We start from the raw sequence: 19,661 nt of genomic DNA, 5'->3' as shown, positions 1-19,661 counted from the left end.
TTGCTAAGGGGAGATCGGCTGCACCTTAAAGACTCATATTTTCCGACAATCTTAGCCTCGAACCACATCGAAAAAGGGGGATTCTCTCATCATTTCCTTTCCATTTCTTATTCAATCACCATGTTTAGCTAACTTTAGTGTGTCAATTATATGAGATGAAATATGATGAATTCGTGATTATGTTTAATATGATTTGATGTTTTGATTATAAATTGATGTTCTCTTATTTTGATTACTTGTTTCAATCGTTTTCATACATTTCGATTATCGTTTTGATCGTATTTTCATGCGTCTTGTCAAGCACTTCGCATAGTTAATAGACGAAACGAAGTATTCGATATCGATCGTAGTCTAAGTCATATTTTCATGTGTCTTGTCATGCACTTCACATAGTTAGGCGACTAGACAACACTTTCGTTGACTCGGGATTAACCGATTTAGACGTTTGTTTGACTAAGTATGATCTCCGGATATACGTAGTACTTAGAGACATCTACTTTAGGAGTCGAATATCGATTTTACCTTGACACATTAAATCGGACTACACATAGTCGTAGGTTTATCATTATGGATTCCCGGACTTCGACACCTCTCTCACTTATTTGTTGCCCGAATTGAGTCTTACCGTCTCCCGACTCTTGTTCCTCCGACTCTTCTCTCGAATCTCTCTCGCCTGTTTACTTTTATTGTTTAGTTTAGTTTATTTTACTTGTTTGCTTTCTTTTATTTCTTAAATCAATCAAACCCCCCCATCTTTATCTTTATTTCTTTCCGTTTTAGTCTAAGTTAGCTAATAATACTAAAACCGACGGACAAGACCTTCGATATCCGGATTACCTTCCTATCCTTGGATCGACCCCGGCTTTGCCGGGTTACTACTTGATACCTCCGCTTGGGTGTGCAATCTTTTCGGGTGCATCATTCGCACTTATACCTGTGTCAGTTGCAAATTAAATAGTAAGCTAAGCATTTTACAAAATGTTATGAACATTCTGATGTGAGACGTGTACAGAGTTGAGAATGTTTACGAAGTACATCATAATTTTTGAAACAACATTTGAGATGTACTAACATAACTATTTATGTTTTAATGAACATTCTTTTGATTTGCTTGTTCTATTCTTTTCATTTGCTTGTTTTAGTATAGAAGTTAGGTGTCTTGATTTTGTAAATAACTTTAGTTCCGATAAATTTTTCAGAACACTTTTAACATAAAGTTATTTGTTGGGAAAATTTTACAAAATGTTTATTTTTTATCTTGTACATTTTTAGATCTAAATAGAGTTTTTAAATGAGTTTATGTCCGCACTTATACCTCTGTTGGTGGAAAAAGTAGTAGTTAGATAAGCATTTTGTAAAATATTTTAGTATATAAGTTATCTGTCTTGATTTTGTAAATAACTTTAGTTCTGAGAAAATTTTCTTAACACCTGTGAACATAAACTTAATTATCGGGAACAGATTATAAAATGTTGATTTTTGTCAGATTTTTTATATGTGAATAGAGGTTGAAAAAAAATTAAGTTCGCACTTATACCTGTGTTAGTTACAAATTAAATAGTAAGCTAGGTATTTTACAAAATGTTATGAACATTCTGATGTGAAACGTGGACAGAGTTGAGAATGTTTAAAAAGTACATCATAATGTTTGAAACAACATTTGAAATGTACAAACATAACTATTTATGTCTTAATGAAGGTTCCTACTACTACGGCAAGCAAATCGAAAAAAAATGTTGATGAGACGGGATAGTGGCTGCTGAGGAAGACCAAGGGAAGAGTTATGTCCAGTTCAAGTGTACATTGAGATTGCCAGTTGATTTGGCGAAGGACTTGATTTTTTATCACTAGGTTTCAAAACAGCATCAGAACGATCATGTTTTAATTCAAACTCTTTCAATAAAAAGACCGATTTACATCCCAATGGCGCAACTGCATGGACTTTCCAATTGCATCTGGGTTTTGAGCACATAACAGTTACACTGCATGGTTCATTCTTGATATATTGAAATTGTTCTTCATGGAGATGGTATATCGGCCAAGAGTTTCCCGAAAAACTTTGACACCACTAGAAAATATCTGACCAATGTCCGTAAATACCTCGCCCCATGCTTCAGATACAAGTTTTTATCTTTGTTTTGAGATCGATTGTTTTGTCCTTTTCCTTAGATATAGAATCTGCAAGTGAAAAAATGTTGCAACAAAATAGTTAAGAAGTAAATCAACACACAAATATATGCATACATGAACAACTAAATGCATTAAGCATTTTAATGAATGCCAATGACAATCTGTTAAATGTTTGTAAATGTGGTTCGATGTAGAGGAGACGAAATGTTAATGTTGAAAAACTATAATGGTGTATCAAAAAAATTGTAAGTATTAAGCAATATCTTGCAAACACTAGATAAAATGTTGTAATTAATCTGTTTATGTAGGTTTAACGACGAAAACCTGTATGGATTACACTTTATGTTTAAATCACTAGTGAAATTGTTGAAATAAATGTGATTGTGTCTATATAACAACTAAAATATAAAGCGACACGTTAAATGCAAAAGGACAATAATGTTTGGTAGGAGTGATTGGATATCAGTTGGAATATTGAAATATGTTGCTGACATTAAAAACGATGCTCTAAACGTAACTAACAATGTAGTCAAACAAAACTTATTTTTAGCTGGAAAAAAAGAGGGACGACAAAGAGAGAGCGAAATAAAGATCAAAACCGTAAGAAACAGAAAATATTAAAGATGAAAATTTATAATATGCACGAGCACTTAACATACGTCTGACTATATTTAACGATAACGTGAATGTTATAAAAATTAAAGTTTTGCGATTAAAACAATTACTTGTTTGCTTTGCTAAATATACTAATTGCATGAACAAAGAGAACTATTTGAAAACTGGCTAAAAACTTTAACAATAAAGAGGAACACGTCAAAAAATTAAAAGAAAAAAATTAATGCAAAATATATAATGTTTGCTATGTTTGGTATCTTCGAAGACAAGCTGCAAACATAAAAGAAAAAATTGAAGATATTGTTTAATGGTTACGTTGAGCATTTACATATGTGCTCAAAACACAACTATTTGTGCTCAAAACATACGTAAAAGTGTTTAAAACACCAATCGATTTCTATAAGACATAAAATTTGATTTATGATGGTAACATCTGTAAAAAAAAAAAAAACTAAAGCATTTTTGAGTTTGCTCGTTGTATTAACATCGTATTAACAACATATTCTAAAATGCTTAACTCACAGTCAATTTGTCTGTTAAAAACCAACATCTGCTGAAACGTAATTCTAGAGAGATAAACCGAAAATAGATCTGTAATTGTACTTTTTGATTTCTTAGAACAACAAAAAATGTGTGTAAAGCTTTTCGCAGTATTGTTTTTGAAATTATATAGTGTGGAAGTAAAACCAAGAAACTTCATAAGACCTTAGAAGATAAAGAAACACCAAGAACAACCTCACTAATGGAGCTTCAAATAACTCGATCTAAAAATTTATATATTATCTCTCTAAAACCTACGAACACACCCTAAAACCAGATTTCAATCTTCTTTCAACCCCCATTAAAGAGAATAGAAGATGATGATTGAAGACAAAAGATAGAAGATACATTGAAAAAAGTAGAAGAGACGTACCTTCAAGGAGAAGCAGATTCGGCAAGATTTTCTGGCGGGACGTAATGTCCGGTCATCAAGTTTTGAGAGAGAATGGAGAATTTTTTGTTCTGGTATTTTAGAGAGAGAAAGTGAGGGAGAATTAGTTTTAGAAAGAGAGAGATAATGAAAAAGAGAGGGAATCATTAGTAGTTATATATATATAAAAGGGTAACGGAGGAAATATGAAAATATAAAATTTCTTAGAGATGGGAAAATGTGCTTCGAGATACGTATTTGGATTTGATGTGTAGAGTTTTTAAACTTTTGGGTTTTTTTGGAATATTATACCGGACTGGGCTGAATTTAGGATTTGGGCCCATCTTTTGAATATTTTATCAAAAAATTCCTTCAGCTAATGTGTGTTTACTCTTGCTCACCCTCAATCTTTAGTGCTCCCGCGGACGGAGGGTGGGGGTGGGGGGGGGGGGGGGGGGGGGTAGTCTGTAGTCTCTCCCACTGTGCCTGATTTACGATGGGTTGGAACAGCACGGACTCAGCCCAGTCCACGAGCTTGCACACCGCTTTGTCAGTGGGCCTCAGACTCGGCCCAAGAATTAAAAAAAAGAGGGGTGCTTATAGATGCAGTTACGCACACTCAACTAATTCAGTTAAACTACACCGCCTACTACTAGTGCTCTTAAAATTTCAGGGACTCGTAACTTTCTCTCTCTATAAATCCCCGCTTCCAGCCCTCATCTCTCCAAAATTTCCCCGTTTCTTTGTTTCCATCTCTAGCTTAGGTCTTCGTCTTCTTCAAGGCAGTAAAATAATTGATCAAGAACAATGGGACAAGGAACCCCAGGCGGATTAAACAAACAAGGTGGATTACCAGGGGATCGGAAAAACGATGGAGATAAGAAAGAGAAGAAATTTGAACCAGCCGCTCCTCCATCACGAGTAGGTCGTAAACAACGCAAACAAAAAGGTTCTGAAGTAGCTGCTAGGTTACCAGTTGTAACACCATTAACAAAATGTAAACTACGATTATTAAAACTTGAAAGAATCAAAGATTATCTTTTAATGGAAGAAGAATTTGTTAGTAATCAAGAAAGATTAAAACCTCAAGAAGATAAAAACGAAGAAGATAGATCTAAAGTTGATGATTTAAGAGGTACTCCTATGAGTGTTGGAAATCTTGAAGAACTTATTGATGAAAATCATGCTATTGTTTCTTCTTCTGTTGGTCCTGAATATTATGTTGGAATTTTATCTTTTGTTGATAAGGATCAACTTGAACCTGGATGTTCTATTCTTATGCATAATAAGGTATTATATCTATTTCTTTTTTTCTCTTTTGATTTGTTTGTTTGATGAGTTTTTGATTCTTCATAGTTTTGGAATTAGGGTTTTCTTTTAACTGATTTGGACTGAAGATTAATGAGTGTTGGTCAATGGATTAGGTTATAGTTAGATCTGATAATGTTAGGTGTTCAAGGGATTTATAGTTAAAACTCTAGTATTATTTGTATCACTTAGTTAGGGTAGAGTTTGATGATTCCAGATTTGATTGTCAAATATTTGTTCTGTGATGCAAAAGCCTTCGATATTGATTAGAAATTGTTAAACCTTATAAAGTAGTAAGCTTTTTCTTTGAGTCTGAGATATTTGGTCTGGGGTATCAATTGAATTTAGGGTTTCAGCCGACTAGATTGGATACACTGATAATTATATCTAAGGATTTAACACAGAAACTAGCTAGTGTCCCTCACAACCCTACTCTCAGTGTCATAGTGACGTATATTCTTGTTCTTGTCACTTTGTAAATTGGAAGTCTAGTGAGGAAGAATGAATACTTTAACTGATGACGAAATCTTGGAAGCATTGGAAACCTAAATATTTGAATTTTCAAGTTTGAGTTATTGGAGCCGTTGAGGTATATAGGTCTTGTCAAAAACATACATATTGAGCTCCTATTATGCTCAATATGTATATTTCTCAAAAACATACACAATATGTATAATTCATCTCTCTTTTGTGTTTTCTCTTTAGGTTCTGTCTGTTGTCGGGCTTCTTCAAGATGAGGTTGATCCAATGGTGTCTGTAATGAAGGTTGAGAAGGCTCCATTGGAGTCCTATGCAGACATTGGTGGTCTTGACGCACAAATTCAGGAAATCAAAGAGGCAGTTGAACTACCTCTTACTCATCCTGAGTTGTATGAAGATATTGGTATTAAACCTCCCAAAGGAGTTATCCTTTATGGAGAGCCTGGAACTGGCAAGACATTACTCGCTAAGGTAAGCCTCTGTTCATCCGTATAGACGTTGATCCTTTGCCGCAAATCAATTCATAAATTTGCTAACTCGCTGCAAATGGTTATACAACGTTACAATCTGTAAATATCTCCAAACATATTTTGTTTTCATGTTGTAAATGGGATATGCATGTCACAACACAAGGATAAAAATCTATTAACGTTCTCTTACAAGGATGATCTACATGCTGAGATTATCGTAACAAATAGTTTCTTTTTGTGAATGTGATGTCTAACAACGGAACACATCTGATTATCTTGTTACAATCAGTTAATAATTTTCCTTAACTAAAAGGGGTGCTATAGTTTTATATTTTGCTTCCAAGGATTAAGTTTGTTACTAGAATCACTTCGTTTCATTTTAGTAAGTAGTGTGAAACTTTTCTAATTCTCAAAGTGTTGGATTTAATATTTGCACCTTTATATTTCTTTGATTTTGCTTTTCTACAAGGCTTGACCTACTAGTACTTGTTGCGCGTAGAGCTGCACCTTCATCCATATTCTGTTCCACATATGGTATTACTGATATTGCTGTTAAGTTATTTGTTCCAGTAAGTCTCATGTTCACATGCGAGATCTACCATCATTATGTGTTTATATCGCTCTAAACGTGTAACATTATTTTGTTGCTCTCAGGCGGTAGCAAATTCAACATCTGCAACTTTCTTGCGTGTTGTGGGAAGTGAATTGATCCAAAAATACTTGGGAGATGGTCCAAAATTAGTGAGAGAACTATTCAGGGTTGCTGACGATCTTTCACCTTCAATTGTCTTCATCGATGAAATTGATGCAGTTGGTACAAAAAGGTATTCTCACAAACTTCCAGATCTTTTATACCTCTTTCCTGCAGGTTTGGTTTCCTAGATCACTAAATGAGTAAGTCTTTACGTACCCATCTGTCCGGTTTGTACATATACACAGTTATGTGGGTGAATAAGAACTGTTGGATGTCCCTACAATTTAAGATCGCCTGAACATCTCATAAGAATCTTTACGACCTCATGAAAATCACACAACCCAATGACTCTAACCGTGCTACCTAAGTCTGTATCTACAATCATGTACAGACCATTACGTTTCCAGAGTCTGTATTTACAAATACAGAGGATTAAGTCTCTATCTCTACATGTAGAAGTTTTGTTCCTAGATTATTTCTAATTTAAGAAGTATATGGACAGGTACGACGCCCATTCAGGCGGTGAACGTGAGATTCAAAGGACCATGTTGGAGCTATTGAACCAGTTAGATGGTTTTGATTCAAGAGGAGATGTCAAAGTGATTCTTGCTACAAATAGAATTGAAAGTCTCGATCCTGCCTTGCTAAGGCCTGGAAGAATAGATAGGAAAATTGAATTCCCTCTTCCTGATATCAAAACAAGGAGGCGTATTTTCCAGGTACTAATTAGAAACGTATTTCTGGGATTTTTTGTGCGTTCTATTTTAACTGGAAGCTGCATAATTTGTTGTGAAGTTATTAATATTGATCTGAAATCCAGATCCACACCTCGAGGATGACATTGGCAGACGACGTCAATTTAGAAGAGTTTGTGATGACCAAGGATGAGTTTTCAGGAGCTGACATCAAGGCTATCTGTACTGAGGCTGGCCTGCTTGCCTTACGTGAGCGTCGTATGAAGGTAAAACTGTGCATTTTTTTATACTGTTTAAAAGAAATTATTAAATGCTATCTAGTTTTTTTTTAATTATCTCGTAGCCGCAGGTTAGTAGCCCAACTAGGCACCAGGACTGAGTTGTCTGGGACTAGTTGGAACTGATTGGAGTTGGGACATATATTTATTTATAAAATGTACTCGGCAATAATTGCAGATACATAAAAACATGTATGTTCTTGGAATTAAGAATTAATATAAAATAACACAAGGAAACTCGAGCTTACTCAAATTAGAATATAGCTTCCCACATAATCGCACTAAAGACCTAGGTGTAACATCAACAGTTCATCAACCGTCAGATAATTCTATTAAAAGCTCCATGACTTTAAAGAATTAAAATAATAGAATTGGCTTCACTCATGTTGCAGTTGTTTTATCCAACAACACAACTTCTATTGACAAAAAAATCAGTCAGGCCTAGTCCGGATTGAATTAGATAATGAGTCGTAGCCAAGCTAGGATTCTGTTGCCAGTGTCATTTGAAGATAAGGATCAATAAGCCATGTTATAGGAACTCCCGTCGATATCTGAGAAACATTGAACGGGTAGTTTACGAGTTCTTATACTTAAATTGTATATATGTTTATATGGTTTCGAATGCAGAATGTCTAATACTTAGTCAAAAAAACTAATCGAATGCAGAATGTCTAATACTTAGTAAAAAAAAACTAATCGAATCTCTGACTGTATATCGATATTGAAAGACATCCATATTCGTCCTAGTCTTGACATAATGAAATATTAAAACACGAACATACTCACTTCTTTCCACTCTGAATTCAGTTTCTTAAAATGCTTGTGTGTAATAATGTGTTCATCGATCATTAAATTATCGTGTCGTCGTTACAGGTAACCCACCCAGATTTCAAAAAGGCGAAGGAGAAGGTGATGTTTAAGAAGAAAGAAGGGGTCCCCGAAGGACTTTACATGTAAGACTAACAAATTTCAATGACACTTCTAGAGTTCAAGATTACATTTCTTTTACTCTAGTCTATGTTTTAGCTCCTCCTATTACAAATCGACTGTAATTTTATCGTCGTTTTAGAAATGATATTTCACAATGACTAATGTTTTTCATCACCATGTTTCCGAGTAATTTATATCGGCACTTTGGTTGTGTTCGTTTAATTTGAGGTTTAACTTGACCTGTATCGAATTTCAGATTTTTTGTTCTTCCTATTGTCCTTCAACTCAGCTGAAAATGTTTGATTCTGAGTTTGCCCTTCTTTTTCTATTAAATCACTACTTCCCAATATTATGGTATTTGTTTCTTTTCTGATTTCTAAACGTGACCCGTCTCAGTCCGACTCTTGAGACAGTCCGACTTGTTTTGGTTACAATGCAATACCCATATTCTCTTCCTTTATATCCCTCCCCTACATAGGGTTTCCATCTCAAGTGAAGCATGATTAGCTCGTAATGTATCCATCAACTGCTCGCTCGTAATGTATCCATCAACTGCAGGGAAAAGCAAACTTTTTTTTTTGGTTGTGGAGGTGTTTAATATAAACAAAATGTCGCGTACAAGAGAGACGAGTTGCTCAAAGTTTAACTCCTTCCGACCCTCTATAATAATTAGTCCCCTCCTTTCAAGTAATATGCACCTTTTTTTTGTTGCAAGAGTATAGGGGTGGGAATCGGTCCGGACCGGTCGGTATCGGACTCTAACTTCATCGAACCGGTCGACTCGGACATAAACTGTTGGTGACCACCTATTTATTCGGGCGGACTCGGACGGTCACTCTCAAGAATTCTTTGTCCATTGACCGTCCAAGACCGTTTATTTTACCGGTCCAGTCGGACACCGGACGGTCTCGGTCCGGACTTTCCAATAAATTTACTTAATTCAGAACTTTATTTTTATTACCACAAACAAAATTCCTTACAAATGAAGATGTTTAGCCAAGAAATCAAAAGTAAATATAAAAAAGAAAAAACACAGTTGATCATCATTTGACAAGATATAATTAAGCCATGCACTAATGTTTGGTCTTCCAGAGGACTATATGATTATAGCCAACGATCATCATATATTCATATGTCTATAAAATTCAACGGTCAATTTCTAAAAATGAGGACAGTTTAGTCGGTCAAACTATTCGGTCACTCGTACCGGTCGGTTCAGCGGTCGGTCCTTCGACATAGAATTTTGACCGTGACCGTCCGCCAATTCTTTCGGGCCGGTCGGACACTGACCGTTATGACCATCGGGTGTCCATTGACACTTTTTTTCTCGGTCGAACGGGTCGGATAGCGGTCTTCCGGATCTTTTTCCCACCCCTACAAGAGTAATATATAGTATTCGGAATTGGAAAAAAGAATAGAGTGGAGTGATGTCTCATAGGTGTAAAGGGGCATCCAATTTGGTGGACTTCAGCTTCTCCAATAATTGAAGCTTTGCAAATATGCAAAATGAGAAAGGAACATTTCAATAGTTCAACCAGTGTTTATGCAGGTGGGGCTTGCTCCTCATAGACCTCCAAATTCACGTGGGCTGCTATAGACTTACTACAAACATTTTCAACCAAAACCAAATGAAACCAACCTATAGAAACCTTTTCCACTCTCCCCCCACGCCTGCCAACCTTTTTTTGTTCAACTACCTTCACTTGATTTCCATCTCTATTGTTCTTTAAAAATCACTATCCTTTGAAATTAAACATAGAAATCAGGTACTCCAATTGTTCTTTAAAGATCTATACCACTTGAAATAAAAAATAAAAGTAAACATTTCACAGGCTTCCTTTAAAATTCTCTATATATATATGCTGGACTGCTGGAGTATAGCTCGTGCCTCGCCACTGCGAGATCGGTTGGATGCACATTCTAGACGGAAATCCATAAAGAGATTAGAGCGAAACTATAAGAGAAAAAATTATCCTGAATCATTTGCTCAAGCACCGCTATCCCTCTACCTCGGGTTGATTGGAATTGAAAAAGTTTTCACTAAAAATATTATTTTACAATTAATGCAAAAAATAATAGTAATAATAATAAATTATTTTACAATCTGAGTTTCGGGGTGGCACACTTTAGCGCTTCTTCAACTTAGGCCCAATTTTAAAATGGAATTCCAACCAGTCTTTTTGTGTTGCGAAAAATTAAAAGATGGTCGACGTTTTGGAGAGATAAAGAAATTTTCCGAGTACAAATTTTCAAGCAGAAACAAAAAAAGAATTGTAACTTTTTTTTTTCAAATATCACCCACCCTTAATGTCTTTTCAGTTTTTTCTTCCTTCATCTTCCCTTCCTAGCTCCACCATCAACTATGGCGACCTCCATCATCAACTTTGCTGACCTCCATCACCAACTCCGACGACCTCCACCAATTTCGATCGTCATCGTCGTTCTCCACTCCTTTATCTCTCTCTCTCTCTCTTCGTCCCCCTTCCTTTTCTCTTCTCTCTATCTCTCTCTTTCCATCTCTTTTGCACTTAGAGAGAGAGAAAATCATGGAGAGGGGGAATGGGGGGAGAGAGAGAGTGAGTGAGAAAGAGGGAAAGGAGAGGGAGAGAGAGAGGGAAAAGAGAGGCGGAGAAAAAAAGGTAGGGAGAAAGAAAGAGGAGAAAGACAAACAAAAGAAAGAGATAGAGGTCGTTGGCAACATGAGAAAGGGTGTGTTTTGGAAAAACTTTTTTCGTGTTTCTCACTCTTAAAAATTTGTACCCCGAAATTTTTTTTTGTTTCTCCAAAACATCAACCAAGTTACTAAAGCAATTCTTTGATTGTAGTTAATGAGGGGCTCCAATATCTTTTGATCATTAACTACCAAGTCATGTCAAAGGGGTTAACGAGGGACTCCAAGAGTCCAAGGTATAAATGTATAATTAATTTCATGGAAATCTCTGTGAAAAGATTCAAACCTTTGAATAAATTAACACACTCGAGTGTAACGAGTGGAGATGAAGGAAGTGATGTTCTCGGTTGATGACCGAGAGAGACAGTGTCTCGGTTATAGCCGAGAGCTATGTGACGACTCTTGGTGAAGACCGAGAGTGGAGATGCTCGGGTATAACCGAGAGTGAAGGAGATGCTGTCTCGGTTATGATAGCCGAGAGACCGAGAGAGGTAGATGATGATCTCGGATAGATAACCGAGAAGATGAAGGCAGCTTCAGGTGAAGGCTGAGAAGAAGAATGGTTGATAGTGATGAGAGATGATAGCTTAGGTAAATACCTTGGTTTTATTATTCACTTACAACTTGATAATACATTGTGTATGATCTCCTTATATAGGTTTACATGAAGAGTTTTAAGTTATCAAAACTTATCTAAACTAATCCTAAACTAATCTAAACTATAATCCTAATACCTAAGGAATCCTAGTTGTAGTAGGATTCCTATTTGGACCAAGTCCACTCGGTTTGGCCGAGTGGAGTGGACCTTCCAACACTCCCCCTCAAGTTAGAGCGGGAATGGAAGTAACGCCTAATTTGCCAATAATGTTCTTGAACGGTTCTGCCCCAAGTGGCTTTGTGAAGATATCCGCTAACTGATTTTCTGTACTGGTGAAGCGTGTGGCAATGACGTTGTCTTTAATCTTTTCACGAACGATGTGGCAATCTATCTCAATGTGTTTTGTACGTTCGTGGAAGACGGGATTATCAGCAATGTGGAGAGCGGCCCGATTGTCACAGTAAACTGTCATCGGGTCAGAGTGGTCGATTCCAAAATCAAGTAGTAAATACTTGAGCCATTGTAACTCGCATGTGAGGATGGCTAAAGCTCGATATTCTGCTTCTGCCGAAGATTTTGCAACTGTGGGTTGCTTCTTTGATTTCCAGGAGAGAGGGCTGGATCCCAACATTGTGAAATACCCAGTAGTAGATCTACGGGTTGAAGGGCAGCCAGCCCAATCCGAATCACAGTATCCTGTAATATGGAGAGAGCTGTCTGCGGATAAGAAGACTCCTTTATCAAGGGTACCCTTCAAGTATCGTAGAACGCGATGAGCTGCGTCTAAGTGTACTTGGCTAGGTGTTTGCATGAACTGGCTGAGGTTGTTTACGGCAAAGGTGATATCTGGCCGTGTAACCGTTAAGTAAAGTAATCTGCCTATGAGACGACGGTAAACTGACGGATCTGGTAAAGGTGTACCGTCGGTGGGACTGAGACGTAGTTTTTGTTCCATGGGAAACTCAGAAGGACGTGCAGCGGTGAGTCCAGAATCTTTTAAAATATCAAGAGCATATTTCCTTTGACATAGAAATATGCCTTGTGATGAGCGAGATACTTCGATACCAAGGAAGTACTGTAGGCGGCCCAGATCCTTTAGTGAAAAGGCTTTATTCAGAAATATTTTTAACTGGGAGATAGCATGATCATTATTTCCCGTGATAATTATGTCGTCTACGTAGACAAGGACATAGATTTGAGTGGAGTGAGATCTAAAAGTAAAAAGAGAATAGTCACTTTTAGACTGAGAAAAGCCACGTTCGATGAGAACGGAGGAAAATTTTGAAAACCATTGTCGAGAGGCCTGTTTGAGACCATAGAGGGATTTATGGAGACGACATACTTTAGACTCCCCCTGAGATGAAAAACCGGGGGGTAATTTCATGTAAACTTCTTCATGAAGGTCGCCTTGAAGAAAGGCGTTATTGACATCCAATTGATGGAGAGACCAGCCTTTAATGGCGGCGAGAGAAAGAAGAACTCGAACGGTTACTAGTTTAGCAACCGGAGCAAAAGTATCATTGTAATCTAAACCCTCTATTTGAGTATAGCCTTTAGCCACTAAGCGAGCTTTATAGCGTTCTATGGAGCCATCGGGCTTGAATTTTATTTTATACACCCATTTACAACCGATAGGCTTCTTGCCGGGTGGTAAGTTAGTAAGAGTCCATGTTTTGTTTTCTTCCAAGGCCGAAATTTCCTTGGCCATTGCATCCTTCCAATGAGAAGATTTCATTGCTTGGGTGAAGGAAGTGGGTTCGGTCGAGGACAAGACCGAAGAAAGAAATTTTTGATGAGAAGTGGAAAAAGAATTGATTGAAAAGTAGTTTTCAAGTGGGTACTTGACGGTAGTGGTGTTGGAGCAAACATAGTCTTTGAGGTGACTAGGTGGATGGCGAGACCGAACCGGTCTGCCGGAATCAACGACGGGAAAGTCGGAAGCGGGAACGTCGGTCGCGTTCGGTGGCAGCGAAGAGACCGAGCTGGGATTGAAGACAGGAGATTCTGTCGGCACCCCTAAATTTGGGAGTCCGTCAGGATTTTCTGTCGGCACCCCCGAAGGGGAATTAAGAGTTTCTATCGGCACCCCCGAAGGGGAATTAAGAGTTTCTGTCGGCACCCCCGAAGGCGGGTCAGCAGGGGTGTCTGGAGGCACCCCTGAAACAGAATCCGAAGCCGGGACGACAGGAACAGTGGGTTCTTCGGTGAACCTGCTGCTGTCGGACAGTGAGTTGGGAGGAGACTTGTTAATCACCGAAAAATTAAAGGTACCGTCATCATCGATAGAGAGGGACGTGGACGGATTGGCAAGAGGAGGTTGTGCCGGAGGCGGAGAGGCCATCGGAAAGCGGTTCTCGAAGAAAGACACATCTCGTGAGATAAAGATACGTTGAGTAGAGATATCGTAGATACGGTAACCTTTCTGTCCACTTGGGTAACCAAGAAAGATGCCGGCGGAAGACCGGGCGTCCATCTTGGTGTTTACCAAAGGGATACGGGCATAGCAAAGGCATCCGAAGACACGTAAGTGTGAAAGATTCGGAGGAGCACCCATGAGGATTTCATGAGGAGATTTCCCATCAAGAATTGGTGTGGGTAATTTATTTATGAGGTAGACGGCAGTTAAAACACATTCTCCCCAAAAAGAAAGAGGGAGGTGAGCTTGTAGTCGTAAAGATCTAGCGACTTCAAGAATGTGGCGATGTTTTCGCTCAACAACACCGTTTTGTTGAGGTGTATAAGTGCAACTACGTTGATGGGTGATTCCTTTTTCAAGAAACCAACTTTGGAGGGAATGATTCATGAACTCAGAACCATTGTCTGATCTAATTGTTTTTATCACACAATTAAATTGTGTATGAACATAATTAGAAAAATTCTTTATTTTCATGGTGGAGTCCGATTTAGAACTTAGAAGGAATATCCAAGTACAACGAGAAAAATCGTCAACAAGGGTCAAAAAATAACGACACCCGGAGGTGGAGGGAACCGGAAAGGGACCCCATATATCGGCATGAACTAACTCAAATATATGAGTGGAAGAAGTAGTGCTAGAAGGAAAAGGCAATCGACATTGCTTAGAAAGCGGACATATATCGCACGGCACTTTATTTGATAAGGATTTAAAATTCATACATGGAAGTCTAGAATTAAAAAATTGAAAACGAGAGAAAGATGGATGGCCTAAACGGCAATGCCATAAAGAAAAAGACTCATGACTAGGTTTATCTTGAAATAAATTTGAAACGGAAAAAATTTGACGCTCCGTGCGGAGGAAGTAAAGATCATCATGGAGACTACCATGCCCAATCTCCATCTTCGTTGTTCGGTCTTGAAAAAGACATAAGTCATCGTCAAATAAGACGGTACAACGAAGAGATTTAGAAATTTGAGATATAGATATGAGATTAAATTGAAAAGATGGAATATGAAGCACATCTTGTAAATAAAATCTATTGGAAAAATAGACCGAACCAATATGGTGAACCTTAACTCTTGATCCATCGGGTAGTCTAACAAATAAATCCGGAGGAGCAAGAGAATATGAAGAAAAACGTGATAAAACCGAACATATGTGTTTAGCGGCACCGGAATCAATAACCCAAGGAGGATGAAAAGAAGAATAATACTTACCTGTAAGATTGACGTGAGGGTCTTTAGTGGTACCATGAGAAGATGTGGGCTGTTTGTTTTGTTCCAATAAGGCAATTATAGATTGGTATTGCTCCGGTGTGAGAGTAGTTGCTGAAGGCATCGTGGTGGGAGAATCCGAGTGGTGAACCTCAAACGGTCCACTATTAATGGTAGCATGAACTTGAGAAGTTTCAGAAGCTTCGGGAGTAGTCATGATTCAAGAGAAAAAAAATTTTGAAGGCTCTTATACCATGTGAAAAGATTCAAACCTTTGAATAAATTAACACACTCGAGTGTAACGAGTGGAGATGAAGGAAGTGATGTTCTCGGTTGATGACCGAGAGAGACAGTGTCTCGGTTATAGCCGAGAGCTATGTGACGACTCTTGGTGAAGACCGAGAGTGGAGATGCTCGGGTATAACCGAGAGTGAAGGAGATGCTGTCTCGGTTATGATAGCCGAGAGACCGAGAGAGGTAGATGATGATCTCGGATAGATAACCGAGAAGATGAAGGCAGCTTCAGGTGAAGGCTGAGAAGAAGAATGGTTGATAGTGATGAGAGATGATAGCTTAGGTAAATACCTTGGTTTTATTATTCACTTACAACTTGATAATACATTGTGTATGATCTCCTTATATAGGTTTACATGAAGAGTTTTAAGTTATCAAAACTTATCTAAACTAATCCTAAACTAATCTAAACTATAATCCTAATACCTAAGGAATCCTAGTTGTAGTAGGATTCCTATTTGGACCAAGTCCACTCGGTTTGGCCGAGTGGAGTGGACCTTCCAACAATCTCTCGCCTACAGTTTGCTGGTGACATGATCTGAAGCTCAATTTTAACAAGTTTACTTTTATATCCATTATCAATGGCCAAAAAGGGCCATGAATTGCCGGTCTTCTAGGGGTGTAAGTATTCTCCATTGCCTTTCCTTTTATCTTGGCATATTGGTGGGTGTTTGTTATTTTTCATATGAGAAAAAAGTTAACACGATGAAAAAACGGTTTTTAATCGAAAGGAGAAGACTAAAAACTTTACATATTTCGAAATGGATTCAGATAACAAGACACATTTTCTCTAGTAAATCCAAATAAATACACTCACATAAGAGAAAAAAAACAACACAACTATATTACCTACCATTTTATAACTGTCCTTTTAACCATAAACCACTTGTGAACTACAAGGAGCAAATCCCTCAAAAACTTTTGGAGCTTTCACAACTTCCCATTCTACCCTCAAACTTTTCTCATTTTCCTCAAAAACACTTCCAATTGCTATATCTAAACCACACGATACCACATAAATTCTTCCTTCCACCCCACTCACAACAAACGGCCGCTGCAACGCTTCACATGGAAACCTTCCTCCTCCAACGAATAGCCACGTGTCATAATCTTGATCGTACACTTTCATCCGACAGTCACCATGCTCTGATATCACAAACAATTTCTCATCTAACACCACACTTACACCCGTCCAACCTTCTCTCATTCCTATACCCATCTCACTCCACGTGTCACTCTCGCTGTCGTAAGATCCTCCACGTGGAGAGAAACTAAATGGCCACGTCCATCCTTCAGTTACGTACATACTTTTTCCTACTACTGCTGCATCATATCTTGCTAACCCACTGCGCATTTTAGCAACAGACGACCACGTGTCATTCTCTGAATCATAACATTCTACTGTTGATAATGTGTCTTCAAGCCCTACGCCACTTCCTCCAGCCGCATATATCTTCCCTCCGATACTACCAGCAGCGAAGAATGATCGTGCGGTCAACATTGGAGATAATAGTGACCATTGATTCGTTGATGTACAATATTTAATTAGGGTTTTAAGTGGTGACTCGGTGTCGGATCGTAAACCACCGAGTACATATAACTCACCGGATTTCTGAATCGACGCACAAGCAAAAGCTTGTGGACAAACCGATTTCGGACAAGGCATTGGTGGGAGAACAAACCAACGGTTAGATCGTGGGTCAAAAGATTTCCATTCCATCTGAGACGTTGATTTCTTGAAAGATAAAATGAAGATGTAAGGTAGAGAGAGAAAGAGGTTTTTTCTAGAGAGAGAAAAACTTGGATCTGTAATTGCTTTGTTCCATGAAGAAGAAACTGACCTAACTAAAGAGTTATAAGGGTAAGGAAGACGAAGAAGACAGTTCTCGACTATTTCATCTGGTAATCCTGAAATCAACGGTTCACATTTTTCTTCATTATCTTCGCTATTTTCCATCGTTGATGAAGTTTAAAAGTTAGGGTTCTAGAGAGATGATTGTCAATTGAATTTCCAAATATCAAAATTGAGTTTTGATAAGTGGGTTTCAGAAATTGGATTTAGAAGAATGAACAATTACTTGATCTTCAACAATTTGAAGAAATTAGGTCAGAATAACTGTATTTATGGAGATGAAGAAGAAGATAGATAGAAAATGAGAGAAGGGCTATTGAGGAACGTGTTAAATCTTTGGTCTTCAAAATGGGGACTTTTTTTTTTTTTTAAAAAGAAAGAATTATTTAGGGTTTTCAACAACCGGATTAAAGTGAAGGAACCCAGGAAAGAAGGAGAAAATGGAAGGTTGAGAATGAAGATGACGACGAAGGTTCTAAACTTCCCAAAATCTCAAGATCACCAAAGAATTATTGGATTAAATTAAAATTTAAGAAAATGGATGATGTTAAAAAAAATGATTTTGGGTTGGTGGTGTACAATAAAATTAGATAAATGTTTATGTCCTATTTATAGACCCAGAGTATAACTATCAAATGCACTCAATCTTTGGAGATAAATTTAGGAGGTATAACAAAGTTAGATAAATGTTTCTATCGTATTTATAGGCGACCACATAAGAGCATCTCCAATGGGACATTCTAATAAACACTCTATAAATTCTAATTGTCAAGTGTCGTTAATAAAGATACACTCTAATTTTTGTTTGTCTCCCATGGAGATCTTTAAAGTCTCTGTACTTAATACACATGTCCATCTTCAATCCAATAGATAAAAAGTAGTTGAAAAACAAAGTTTTCTATTGGTTGGAATTTTAAAGTAACACTTAGAGAGTTTCAAGTAGACACTCTCATTTTAAAATTTCTCTCTCTAGACACTTTATAATAAATGTGTCCACCTCATGTTAGATTGTCTAACAAAGTGTTCCATTGGAGATGGTTTCTTAACAAAAACTCCAAAAGCCATATGCTGCACTCTAAGTGTTAGAGATTGAGTGTCCCATTGGAGATGCTCTAAGAGATGCTCTAACTATTAAATGCGTCATCTCAATCTTTGGAGACACATTTAGGAGGTATAACAATCAAAATTAGCTAAATGTTTCTATCGTATTTATAGACGACGGTATAGCTATCAAATGCGTCATCGCAATCTTTGAAGATACATTTAGGAGGTGTAATGTCACTAAAGAATCCCTTATTATATAGTAGATTGGATTAATTTCGCTTCCACTCTAATTTGTGACCAACTAACTAGTCATTTTGGCTTCCAATGAGTCTGCGATTTGTTTTAGGTTGTGTTTGATATCAGGGAAATAATTTCATAGAAATAAAAGAGCTCCATGGAAAGTATTCCACGAAATTTATTCCGTTGAAATGACGAACTCTGTTATTTGGTTGAGACCTAACTTCTATGAATATAACATTCAATTAAGAGTTTTTATTTACTCTTTATACAGTCAAAATGACATTTTTTACTTTTATGTTGACAAACTTACATTTTCATCCTTATGCTGTCTAAATCACATTTTTACCATTATGTTTTTAAAATTATAATTTTACCCTTATGTTTTTAAGATTATATTTTTATCCCTATGTTGTAAAATTATTTAATCCCGTGTCATTTTGCTAACTTAAGAGTAAGAACTTCACGCTACGAAGAAAACAAGATAAAAATGTAAATTTGCCAACGTATGGATAAAAAAAAGATTTTACTAATATAAAAGGGTAAAATTGTCATTTTAATGTAAAAGTGTAGACATGCCGTTTTCACAAGATAAAGGTAAGAATGTCATTCATACCACATAAGGGTAAAAATGTCATTTTGATATTATACGAGGGTAAAAATGTCATTTTGACAACATAAGGTAAAATGTCAATTTGATATTATAAAAAGGTAAATGTAATTTTGGCTTTATAAAGGCAAAATATCATTTTGACAACTTTGTAAACATGTCATTTGGTAAGAAGGACAAAAATGTCATTTGCCCACTGTACAAGTAAAAGTTTA

At 37.1% G+C, this 19,661-nt stretch overlaps 2 protein-coding genes across 2 annotated transcripts; one reads left to right on the top strand and one right to left on the bottom strand.

The window, feature by feature from the left end:
* The first annotated feature begins 4,309 nt into the window (after positions 1 to 4,309).
* LOC147556495 (26S proteasome regulatory subunit 4 homolog A-like) lies at positions 4,310 to 8,732 on the top strand. Its single transcript, XM_086664496.1, has 6 exons — positions 4,310 to 4,945; positions 5,669 to 5,914; positions 6,568 to 6,737; positions 7,110 to 7,326; positions 7,428 to 7,568; positions 8,454 to 8,732. Exons 1-6 carry the CDS (start codon positions 4,463 to 4,465, stop codon positions 8,535 to 8,537), a joined length of 1,341 nt encoding a protein of 446 aa, XP_086520622.1. The 5' UTR covers positions 4,310 to 4,462; the 3' UTR covers positions 8,538 to 8,732.
* A 7,737-nt stretch (positions 8,733 to 16,469) lies between these two features.
* On the bottom strand, positions 16,470 to 18,443 carry AFR (Galactose oxidase/kelch repeat superfamily protein). The gene has a single exon (XM_086664494.1). The coding sequence runs from the start codon at positions 17,658 to 17,660 to the stop codon at positions 16,575 to 16,577; it is 1,086 nt and encodes a 361-aa protein (XP_086520620.1). The 5' UTR covers positions 17,661 to 18,443; the 3' UTR covers positions 16,470 to 16,574.
* Between the last annotated feature and the right edge of the window lie 1,218 nt (positions 18,444 to 19,661).

This window comes from Eschscholzia californica, unplaced genomic scaffold (assembly GCF_041429995.1).
Source record: "Eschscholzia californica isolate CP2 unplaced genomic scaffold, dmEscCali1.0.p SCAF_2, whole genome shotgun sequence".
Taxonomy (NCBI): domain Eukaryota; kingdom Viridiplantae; phylum Streptophyta; class Magnoliopsida; order Ranunculales; family Papaveraceae; genus Eschscholzia; species Eschscholzia californica.
Note: the sequence above shows the minus strand (reverse complement) of the source record. Positions and strands in the feature narration are given on the sequence as shown.